General features: G+C 34.7%; 1 protein-coding gene across 1 annotated transcript in view; it reads right to left on the bottom strand.

Annotated features, from left to right (window-relative positions):
• The window catches only part of LOC148952947 (heme A synthase COX15), a 202,828-nt gene that overhangs the window by 54,390 nt on the left and 136,100 nt on the right, over positions 1-12,338 (bottom strand). The window contains exon 5 of the mRNA XM_089088202.1: positions 6,695-6,953. Within this exon, the coding sequence (XP_088944328.1) occupies positions 6,695-6,953 (259 nt within the window). The remainder of the gene's footprint in view (positions 1-6,694; positions 6,954-12,338) is intronic.

Below are 12,338 nucleotides of genomic sequence, written 5' to 3'. Positions count from 1 at the left end.
AAATTATTCCTTATATGAAAGGGGCTGTCCCCTCCTCAACGCCTCGCTCTTTACCCTAAAGTTTGACTGTGTCTCACAACTTTATTTTTTAAAACAATAAAAAAATTTAGCGTAAAGAGCGAGGCGTTGAGGAGGGGACAGCCCCTTTCATATACGGAATAATTTCCATTCGTTTTAAGTTTTAATGTCGCTCTTTACTTTCAGTTTAAAAAACTTGTTTTTTTTTATTTAATTACTAGTAAAGATGGTGGATGCAGTTAAGAGGTAAAGAATAGAATAGTCAAGACCCAGGTTTTTTTTTGGTAAAAATAAATTAAGAAGTGACCGAACGCCATGTTCATCACCTCCTAGCCCACGTTTGAAAAATAAACGAGGGATAAGGCTTTCCCAATCCGGTATAAGAAGATATGCCTTGAGGCCAAAACACGAGCGACCGAAGTTTATGACTATTTTTGTTTTATAGTTATAAGCAAATTTGAGTTATTTTGTCTGCCAGAGCAACACAATTTTAATGTTAAAACTGTTCTTTTTCACACGACCTTTTGCTTACTCCTTCTATCACGCAATTCTATTCTTTCCCCCTCCTCTCTAAGATTAACAAGGAAACGTTTTACTAGAATGGTTTGTAAAGGAAAATCTTTGCTGTATCATCAACGGCAATTCTGTTCCTTTATTTCGATGAATTCAGTGAGCACGCCACAAGATCTCAGGCATCCACATTACAATATTTGGTGAAACAAACTTCGAGAAATAGAAGTTTGATGTTAACAAGATTTTGCATTTAATGTCTCATATATCTGACGTTTACATTATATTATAATATAAAATTAATTATTAGATAATATATAACAATATATTGCGTAACATATTGGATTTCAACTAGGAAATAAATCATTAAGAGGCTAAAATGATTAAGTCCAATTCTTTTTCCCCACCAGACCATTCTATTTACTAGCAACTATATTGGTTCACAATGGAATCTAAATGTACACAGATTAAACATAAAAAATAAGTTTTTCGAACTGAAGTTTTTTTTTTTCCTACCAGACCATTCTATTTACTAGCAACTATATTGGTTCACAATGGAATCTAAATGTACACAGATTAAATATAAAAAAATAAGTTTTTCGAACTGAAAGTATGGAGCAACATTCAAACTTGAAACGAACAGAAATTATTGCGTATATCAAGGGGGTTACCTCCTCCCCAACACCTCGCTCTTTGCGCTAAAGTTTATTAGAAGTTTTAAAAAGCTTCTTATTGTTCTAATTAAACGGCCCTTATGTTTCAGGAATCGTTCTTAAAGAATCGGAAAAAAAAAAATCCACATTTTTGCAGATAGAAGCTTGAAACTACAGTATAGTTTTCTGGTACGCTGAATCTGATGGTATGATTTTCATTAAGATTCTATGATTTTCAGGGGGTGTTTCCCCCCTCTTTTTTTAGAAAATCGGGCAAGTTTTACAAGGCCCGTAGCCTTTAATGGGTAAACTAAACTTAAAGAAACTTATATATTTGAAATTAGCAATAATAAGCCGATTCTTTTGGTACATCTATTGGTATCAAAAGTCCGCTTTTTAAGGTTTCGGTTAGTATTGAGCCGGGTCGCTCCTTACTTACAGTTCGTTACCACGAACTGTTTGATACACAGATTTAAGTGTTTTTACTTTTCTGTGGCTGTAGACATGAGGTTACATTGAACAAACAATTTTGTTCAAGCTCGGCAAGAGCCAGAGAATCTAGATATTTGTCTAGTTCCATAATAAGCCGTTTTCTTCAATAGAGCTTGCACGCGAGAAAGGGTGGGAGGGGGAATTCCCTTTCTCACTGGTAATAGTTTTTCAAAGCGCAAACGTCATTTCCATTTTTTTATGGAAAAGAGGAGAGCCAAGAAGCAAGAGCAAGAGCCAAGAATTTTCACAGCAAAGGAAGCTAGGAGCGAAGAAAACCCATTTCTCATTCCATGTCTCATTCTTTTCTTTTTTTTTAGAATATACCTTGTGAATTAGTCACCCTGCAAGGGACATAGCACCGTGAGCATTCTCAAAACGCCACCCCTGATACGAAGGCCCCCAAGGGAAAAAAGAGCTAAATGACACATTTCTAGGACTCTTAACCACACTCACGGTTAAAAAAAATGGTTGATCCCCTCCAAAGCTTAGAAAATACGTAAACCTACGATAATTAGTAGGTCAAATCTGACTGTCTTACTTTTTGATTTTAAATTGCCAACGGATTGTCCGGATACCCAGTTGACTGATCATATTTCAAACAGTATTCAGACTGTACGAAAAGTGCGGTTCAATCCCGCTTCCTAGGGCTATAATGAGAGAAAGGTTGAGATGGCTTGGGCAAGTTCTGCGGATGAAGGATGACTGATTGCCGAAAATAGTCCTTTTTGGCCAACCGTCTAGGGCTAAACGGAAAGCAGGTCGTCCTCGATTGGAGTGGGAAGATGTCATAAAGAAAGATTTAAAGGAAATGGGAACTTCCTGGGAGGGTGTAAAGAGGGAGGCTTTGAATAGATTGGGATGGAGAGGATCGTGCGTGGCTGTGTTGGCCTCAGGCGATTTGACGCTGCGGTGATTTGTTAGTAGTAGTAGTAGTAGTAACCCAACCAACCTTGGTCCCAAAGAAACTGCAATATCAATAGTTATCTTATGGACATTCTATCTTATCTCTTAAATACTGTTGAATCGATGCTACGTCCTCAGTAATATATTTTAAACGCTTAACTGAATTTATTATGGACTTACTAGGATCAGCATGTGAGACTTAAATATCAAAAAGGAGAATCTAGCTGTTTCTCAAACCTCACCAAACAATAGAATACTGGTGCTTATAATTGAGAACATGAATATACCCTTGTTTTGGTTTTAGATTCAAAATAGGGATTAAAATTTTAGTGCCGGAAGTCTTTATTCATACCCCATCCGTACGACAGGGGGAAAAATGCAAATATTCAATTTGTGCTGGAGAGTAAAAGAAGCCACTCCTATCACCTTTTCTATAAGTCATGATGAGGTTCATAATGGTGGAAGAGTAACTGTAATGCCCATTCTCTCAAGGTCAAAGTGATAATGGGAGTGGACTGAGATTTATACTGGAAACATATTGATACGGATAAAATACACTGATATACAAAGTAGAATATTCTGAAATACTGAAACATGAGCTGAAGAACATATTGAAACATAAACAAGATGTCAAAAATTCATTATATGATACTCTCCTTTTGGAAATACGTACTTCTAAGAATATGGAGTTTATCCCCTCTTTAACTAAGTTAATTGCACGAAAATCGACAAATAAACTTAAACAATTAATTCAGCATGCAAACCTAGGGTAGGAAAAAAAATATCAGCTAAACCGTAAAATAATGCAAACATTTCAACCGAGGCCTCAACTTAGCCATTTTCAGTGCAGAAAGAAGAAAAAACAAATTATAAAATAAAATTCGGAAAACTAAATAAAATGGACATATTAAATAAACAGCGAAAAAAGTGACAGATCGGTCCAAGAAAAACTTGTGTATGACTCAATTTTCTCTTCATTAGTTATTTATCTCCTTATTGCAAATGGTGCTAAATCCACATTCCCATTATACAATTATACTCTCGTCTTCATCTCTTTCTCGCTCTAACATTATTAAGCGATGATTTTATCAATGGTGGATGTCGACAAAAATTCTTTGCTATTTCAGCAACACTAATTCCATTCCTTTACATCGATTCATCAAAGCATGAGCTGGGCCTGAAACGGGCGCCAAATAAGTAATTAGATTTCCCCCAATTTCCAAGGGAGAAAGAAATCTTTTCTTGGATAAGCAATATCCCATTAGCGTCAAAACGTAATTTTCTTTAGCAATTATTAAAAGTCGATCCCACCGCCATGTGGGAAGAGGTTTGATATCCAATTATCTGGTTGCCTACTAAGGCGAACGCTTTTTTTTTCATAAGTTTATTTGACACTCACAGATGACATCTTTAGTTCGGTGAGAGGTTGTAGCTAGGATGAAGTATTTGAAAGAAGAAAGGTTATATGATAGAAAGAATACTCAGAACAATTACAAAGAAGAGTAATACAAGATGTTGTCAAAGGAGAGCAGGGGCGTAATTTGCTATGGGACAGCGGGGGGGGGGGGTACCCCTCACAGACCTAGGTTTGCTAACCCCCTCACCCCAACCCCGACCCCAGTTTGCCCCCCCCCCCCCAGCTGAAATTTATTTTCTTCCAAAATCTTGTTTAAACTAAATAAACCTGCATAGTTCGAGCATCAATAGAAACAGATCAGTTTTTTAGTACATATTTACCTTTATAGTACTATAAGTAACTTTTATATATTACTATAAAGTACTTTTATAGTACTTTCAAATTACTAAATAGTACTTTTATGGTACCAAATGGCTTATATTTTTTAGTTTTTTCTGTCATTTTCGCTTGATTTGGGAAAATCGGCTCCAAATTTGCCCCCCCCCAGGATTTTGACGAAATTACGCCCCTGAAGGAGAGGGATAGAAAGAGGCAGAGGGGGAGGGAAAGAGGAGAGACAGTGATCGATTTGCAAATAAAATCTCCTCTAATACGTAAGTAATGCTTGTTGGTTGATAATAGCACATATTGAGGTCAACAAATCATTCTACTTACAAGTTTGCCATTACTAGCGGTTTATCAATATTTTTAATACTATTTTTGCCAAACGATTTTGTTTTACCCAGTAAATTTTAGCGATTTTTTGCTTCCATTTTTGATCTTTCCTAAAATATTAATTAATGCGAATGATAATAGCACATAAGCGTTTGATTTAGAGTAAGAATAGCACAGTGATGCTAACCCGTGTTCAATATAACTTACTGCAATCGATTGCAAGTGATTTTCGGCGCAGACAGCCAACGAAAATCATTTTTTTTTGTAAGGGAATGGCTTTCGATGCCTGTCAGTGAACAAAAAAAAAAATTTAATAGACTGCAATAAGCTGTATTGAACTCAGGACTAGCCTTTTTTTTTTTAAATAAATAGACTCTGTAATATTAAAAAACATACAAAATCCTTGTCTAATACATATTTTTAATATATATTATTTAATATATATATATATATATATAATACATATTTTAAATTCTTCTTGTTTTTCTTTTATCCTGTGGTGTTTGGTCCGTACTGAGATATGGACCTTAAGGACTAGCCTTAAGGACAGAGTCTGCATGTAAACAAGCATATATTGCCCACAAAGGTAAAATACGCTTTAGTTTTCATTCACACTATTTTTTTTTTAAATTTAATACCTCATATGTCCTGCTTTCTTTTTAATTTACTCTAAGATAAACGAAAAATATACCCTTTCTACCCCTTTCAAGAAGTAAGTACACAAATAGTAATTCTAGTGATTTTTTCACTCATTTAGTGATCCCCCCCCCCCAAGATGTTAGCGAATTCACTTTTGACCTAGCGGAAACCCTATCTGCTGATAGAATGAAACCAGGATATTCTATACGAGAGCAATGAGTGGATCAATCCTCAAACTACTCAGGTCATTGTCTCAAGTGGCTCCTGAAGCAGCCATGTCTTGAAACCCCTCTGTTTTGGACCCTGACTGAACATACCGTTGACCTTATTATCAATTAACTGAAATGCGGCAATAGTTTGACCAGTGTGGAGGTAACTTCGTTTCTACCTATGCATACATAGTAGCCTAAATAAAATATAATAAATTATCCTTTTCGTCTGGTGATCACATTATTAATCAGCCATTTTCTGGATGAATTTTGGCTTCAACCCGTCGATTAAATTTGAACCAACATTCCACAACTGCTTTTCGATCGTTAAATCATTGCTTTATTAATTTACAAATTATACATACAGGTCTACTCTTAAGGAGTAGGGGGGGGGGGTCACGAATAATGCTTGATTATAGGTCATAATATTGGGAATGACGTGAGATCAATCTCCCCACCTGTGAGTAGATATGCTTTCAAAGTTCGTTTTTTGGGAGCACCAGAAATCATTTCATAGCAAGATTATCAAATCTATAGAAAGGGCAGAGACATGGAATAATATTATCAAATAGATGCTGTATAGTGGTGGTAACTTTGCGATAATTTTGCGAATGCCATATTTTTTCTCGCACTTGAGATTTTTTTCTTTAATCGGCCTTGTCAGCTGCTGCTTAATTACCCAGTTGGCTCTCACCCTTAACCCCTCCGTGAAACTTATTATATTCAAGACCCACCCCCCAAAAATGCGTGGTTTCTATTTTTTTTTTTTTACCAAAGCAACTTTGATGCTGCAGCCTAGTGTGAATAAATAATTATCTTTCAAGATTTATTTTTTAACTTTTATGTTAAGTAAAGTAACTTTGATGATACTAACTAATATGAAGAAATTCCAGACTTATTTACGTCTTTCCATGAAAAATTTTTGTAGAATTTTTATCCCTTACCTTAATCTCACAAGAAAAAGTTTAAACAATTGCAGCCATCGACGACAATCACGTAAATAAAGGCAACACTGTATTATTCTCATTTAAAACTCGGTAAACTTTATGGATGATAAAACACAGGAAGCATAAACTAAATTTAGGTTCAGAATAAACGGTTTGGCTTTTAAATATGTAACTGTTAATAATTATAAAGAAATCTTTGATCAAAAATCAATATCTTCTATTCTTCAGTATTACTAAATGAAGACCACATACCCGAAATTATAGTTAGGAACATAAATCCTTTGACCCCTAGGGCATATCGTCTCAACTGAAGCATGCCTTTTGTGACCTTCTGCGGAGCCTCAGCTGGTAGCAAATGACCAAGGGCAGACCACAGAAACAAAGAATACAGAATAAAAGCTGAGCCAAGATGTGAAGCTAAACGATACTGTGATACACGCGGTATATCAGATGGGCCCTGAAATCGTTCGTGTTCCAGACCGGAGCGAACCATGTACCATCCCAGGAGACCCTAAAATAAAAGTCATTTTATATATTTACTTATATAATATTAAAATATTTACTTACCAATATAGCGAAACTAATGGCATAAGTCTAGAATTGGGGCTATTGAGAAGGAAACATGATTAAAAAACGATTTCTATTTCATAGTTTGTAGAATAATTGCAGTTAATATAATTTGATTGCAGCTCCACTATACTTTACCCTCCCCCCTTAATGTTCAAATATACAGCTCACATTATGTATTTCCCTACGAGTACCGGTTTCTGACTCCGTCAGTTGATTCAATTTACGGTTACACGGGTTGAAACAAAAGTGACACATGGCAAAATAAATTGGAAATATGTAATTTGGGCTATATATCTGCACATTAGGGGGGAAGGGGTAACATATAGTAGAACTGCCGTCGAAATGTGTTAACTCCATATATTCTGCATATTCTGAAGTAAGAACTGTAGATTATACCAAGCTAATTCCTTAAATTTGCCAACGTTTTTCGTCCGTAAAGATCACTACACCTTCAAACGAAAGATAAACCTTAAGATGTTCGATGGCACATGTTTTTAGTATAGTTTTTTTATTGATTTTTCACCCATATTTCTTTTCTTTAAATTATGCATGAACTAATACCAAAACTTCATAATAGCTTATGTAGATTCTTAACACTAGGAATTAAATTCCCGATTTTTGTAAATTTGTTAGGATATATATGGTTGCGTAAGTTCCCACGTCACCAACTCAAACAATCCGATTCAATTTCACTGTTCTCGGTACTTCACTCAAAATGAGGAATATGTTCTGAAGCCAATATCTTGATTGTCAGAGTATCGACTAGCGTTGCCAACGCGGTACAATTGTACCATTTTGGGTATAATTTAGAGGTCCTGGGACAGTGCAGTACATTTGGAAATTTTTTGGTACAGTCAGATTTCCCGATACATTAAGGTTTTACTTGCTCTTTTTTGACTCAAACATCTGTCCCAAGTTTTAGTTTATTGAAAATGTTCTTATTGTTATGGCAAATTTTTAACCTGCTGTTCCAATGATACAAATTACTTTCTTGAGGTAAAATTTTAATCGGAAAACTGGTACAGTTTATTTCAAAGCGTTGGCAACAGTGGTATTGACTGAGTTTCAATGAAATGTTTTAGAGCACTAGATTAGAATCTATTTATGTCACATTTTACACAAGTCGAAATGAGAATGGATACACTATATAGGCACGAAACTGTCCGTAAAACTGATTGAAAAAGTCTATATCTAAGGATTGGCATCAAAGTCGTAGAAAAACTTCATGTCGTAGTCCGATTCTTGATACTTTACAAAATAAAAAGAAGGAGAAAAAAAAATAGGATGGTATCTAGAAAAGAAGCGAAAATAATAAAGAGTAAAGAAAAAGAATTTTCTCTAAGTAGGCTAGTAGAAAATTAAAAAAAAATCTTGCTTTTCTTTTTTTGACTTGACAAAATGGCGTGTCCAGGACTTTTTCTGAGGAAAGGGGGGGGGGAGGTATTTTTTCAGAGGGGTTTTTACGATTTTTTGTTTTCCAAAACACATAAAAATTTTGTTTATATGCATTTTTGTTAATTATTTACAGGTCTGATAAAAATCCAGGAGGGGGGGGGGGCCAAACCGGTAAATCCACCCCCCCCCCTAGATATGGCTTTGCGAAGTACTATTTCACTTTTGTTTAAATGTAGCAGTGTTACTTCCCCTTTTTAATTCCCCAAAAATGTCGATATTTTTCATTTTCAGAACCATAAATAGTAGTACCAAAAAGGGCAAAGTAAATATATCATCGCAGTCTTAACATTTAATATACCACAATTTCCCTGACTTAAATGATTGGCTACTTTATTCAGTGCATTTTTTTCCCATCATTATAGCCACCTAGAATAATTGTGGATAAAGTGGAGATTATTCTCTGTTATCCTAAATAAGCATTCCTAATGCATGCCTTGTTAACTCTGCATTGTATGTTTACAGAGCTAATGCAAATATATCTACATGAATACTAGGATGATGCAGGCAAAACGTAGAATTAATCTAACAGAATTTACCAAAACTAACGTTCATCTTAAGGAGATAACTAACTGTAAAGTAAGACATTTAATCAACCCCATCCTTATTGCGAACTAGATGTAAAAACAAAACAAAGAGAAAGTCTGGTAAGCAAGAAACGCCTGTGTTTAGAGCGTCGTCAATTTCTATTAGGTGCAGTAATTCGATTTTCTTCATCTTAGAATGGACGGATCTAATTACTCTGCCTTTGTAAATAAAACGTGATTGCAATGTGAACTGTTGTTCAAGAAAATAAGGGATGACGTGATCAAGCTATGTGTCTTTTACTTTATTCAAGGTAAAGAATCCGCAATCATAGTCAGTACCTTTACTAAATAGCCAACATTAAGGTACAAGAAAGAAGTTCACGGAATTGATAGAGACGAAGCTGCAAAAATGACAATACATCCTGAGGGTTTCTCGGGAGGTGGTATAAGCAGAAGCCTTAAATACGGTTGGATGCAGAAGACACAGCAGGACAAAGACGGTAACTAGTCCGCGAAAGTCAAATATTTTTAGTCTTAACATTTTTTAAAATCATTGAATTTGGAAATGAATGATTTTCAATGTTTTTTAGCTTCTCTTTTGAAAATTTCGAAATGCACAGCACTGAAGCTAGATTATCTGATAATATATGACCATTTACTTGGTTATAATTTGTGCTTTACTATTTCATCCAGGGTTATACCTTTATTAAATAAAATATTCCCTTCTATAGGCAGCTGTATTATTTCGATTAAAATTTTCCTCAATATACACGCTTAGGCTACTAGTCACAGTCACAACCTTGCTTGTCTTCTATATTTGTGTTGATACATTTGTCCTCATTCAAAGACATCTTATATGTTGCGGCATTCACAAAGGAACAGATATTTCCTTTTCCAGATATTCTTTTTCTACTGAAATTGTATAGCCTTTGTATTTTATCGTTTATTTCTACTACTATACAATGTAGTGGGATACCGATACCCACTTTCTAATATGTCAGTTATGCTTTCATCTTGCAAACAAATACCCGTCTACTAAAAAAGAAAAAAAAACAATTAAAAAAAAAAGTACGAGTTCGTCACAAGATTTTAATGTCATAGGCAATATCTCGATGGCATCCAGCGGCAGTGATTGATAGAATCAAACTTCATACCTAAACCCACTAGATGATCAGCATTTAACACACAGAAAAGTGGGCCTATATATACGACCTGTAGCGAAAATTTTCCTCAAAAATGATAAACATCATAGCGCGCTGACTGGGAAGTTCCCAGTACGTCAGAGCAATAGTTTCGGTTACTACTTGGCTTTCTATCGGATAAAAGTGCTAAACATTTGTCATTGCGCGTGCGCGAAGAGGCGGAGTCATGAAGAGAGGTATAGATTGATCTATTTAGATTGGTCATATAAATTATATTCAAATTATATCAAATCAGTTATATCTAGGTTTAAACAGAAATGAATAATGACAGTCACTCTTAAAAGATTTTAACTATCGGAACAATCATGATTCTACAACTCCGGAAAAAAGGTAGAAATCTAGAGCAGTTTTTCATGATCTGACTTTCCCAAAAATTTTCACCTGGAACAGTTTATTCTTGCTAAGCAGCAACATTGACCTGATAAATATTTCGTTTAAAGGGAACAAACATTTCTGGGAAGTATACTTGAAATATAGAATAAACGTTAAAACGCCCCAATAAACAAAAACATTAGTACAACCTCATTTCCTTTTCAAGAACTTTACTGTTCATGAATATAAGGGTTTTCGCCTTTTTCTGAGCTCAGCACAATGTTTTTTTGTGTCGAAAATTTCAAAAAAAAAGTCTCTAAATAATTGACTGAGAGTTCAAATCGATCACGCATTCCTCAACCAAAACCTCTCATGAGCGATAATGGTCAGAAAAAATGTACAAGGAAAACGACTTAAACTCACTCAAAATAAGACAGATAAGGATATTCAACAAGAGAGAAATCATGTAAGAACTTTTGCATTATGAGTATTCTAAGAAATCTGTATTATATATCAAACTTGAAAGACAAGACACTTTGAAGGAATATCCGAGAAATCCCCTTTCTTTTATCCCCTTGCACGTTAACCAAAATGAAAAATCATCCCTGGTGATCTGAAGGGAAATAGATAGCAACGATGGAAATGGTTTTAAATAATAGCTTTTGTAACGGGAATGACTGTGATTTATTAAAAAGAAGATACCTAAAATGAAGCAGACTGGGAAATCAATAAAGCTACAGAAAAAGATAAAAAGGGTACTGAGAAATATATACGAGCTTCAAAGTAACTTTTGAAAAATTTCACCCCACACACGTGATTCCAAGACAATCCAGTTGAAAAAGAGCGATAAGATAATCATTTATAACCCGCATAAAAAAATAATAATGAAAGGGTAAAGGGTAATAATCAAGAACTAAGAACCATAGCACATTAATTAAACCTGCAACAATAAAATTGTAACACTAAAACCGTACACAGATAAAAAAGGGAAAAAATGTTCATTTCGCCTGAAGTTGTCCAATCCTTTGGACTGACCAAACTAACAATGATTTCTGAAAAAACACTGAATTCAACTAAATATTTTCCGAATATGTACTGAAAACAACATAGAACCAAAATTACAATGATTTCTGAAACAACACTGGATTTAACCAAAATTTTCCGAAAGAAATTTGTGAAAACATCATAGAATTACCGTCACTTAACAAACATCTTTGCAACCACGAGACTCAAACTTTACGCATGGCCCAACTGGCCTCCAAAATTTAAAGGCTGTAGTTTTTTTTTTCTTTTTTTTAAGTCTTTTTTATTTATCCTGCATGATTAATACAAAATAAGCATACATAGCCAAGTCCTTGAATGGTTATTACCTTCATCAAAATGGTTATCACTAGAATTCGAGTTTCCCAATATTCACAAAGAAGACTTAGGATGAAAGAACAGCGGAGAAAACGTCCTAATGCCATTTCCTGATACCCAAAACTAGAGTGTAGTTTAAAACTAGACAAAGTTCAATGTAGACATTTTCAGAATGCTTAAAGCAAAATGTAGCTGGATCTCAATATTTTCAATGCTTCCATGAGTTAGCAGGACATTGACTGAGATATGTCAACAATTATTCAAGTGATCTATAAATTATATGTTTTCCTTTCAAGCGAGTGGACCAAGTCTACTTCGCTTTTTTGTTTATTGCTCCCAACTTTAATTCAAGCGTTATCATAATCCGAAGTCCCAAAAATATATATACAGACTGAATACTGCTACTATTACTATAACGACAAAAACAGCTACTGCTATTACTGACAACTCATAGGTACTGAAAACAAAAACTAG

This window comes from Artemia sp. Qi Xiang Cuo, chromosome 4 (assembly GCF_049724085.1).
Source record: "Artemia sp. Qi Xiang Cuo chromosome 4, ASM4972408v1, whole genome shotgun sequence".
Taxonomy (NCBI): domain Eukaryota; kingdom Metazoa; phylum Arthropoda; class Branchiopoda; order Anostraca; family Artemiidae; genus Artemia; species Artemia sp. Qi Xiang Cuo.
This window is presented reverse-complemented; position numbering and strand designations above follow the sequence as displayed.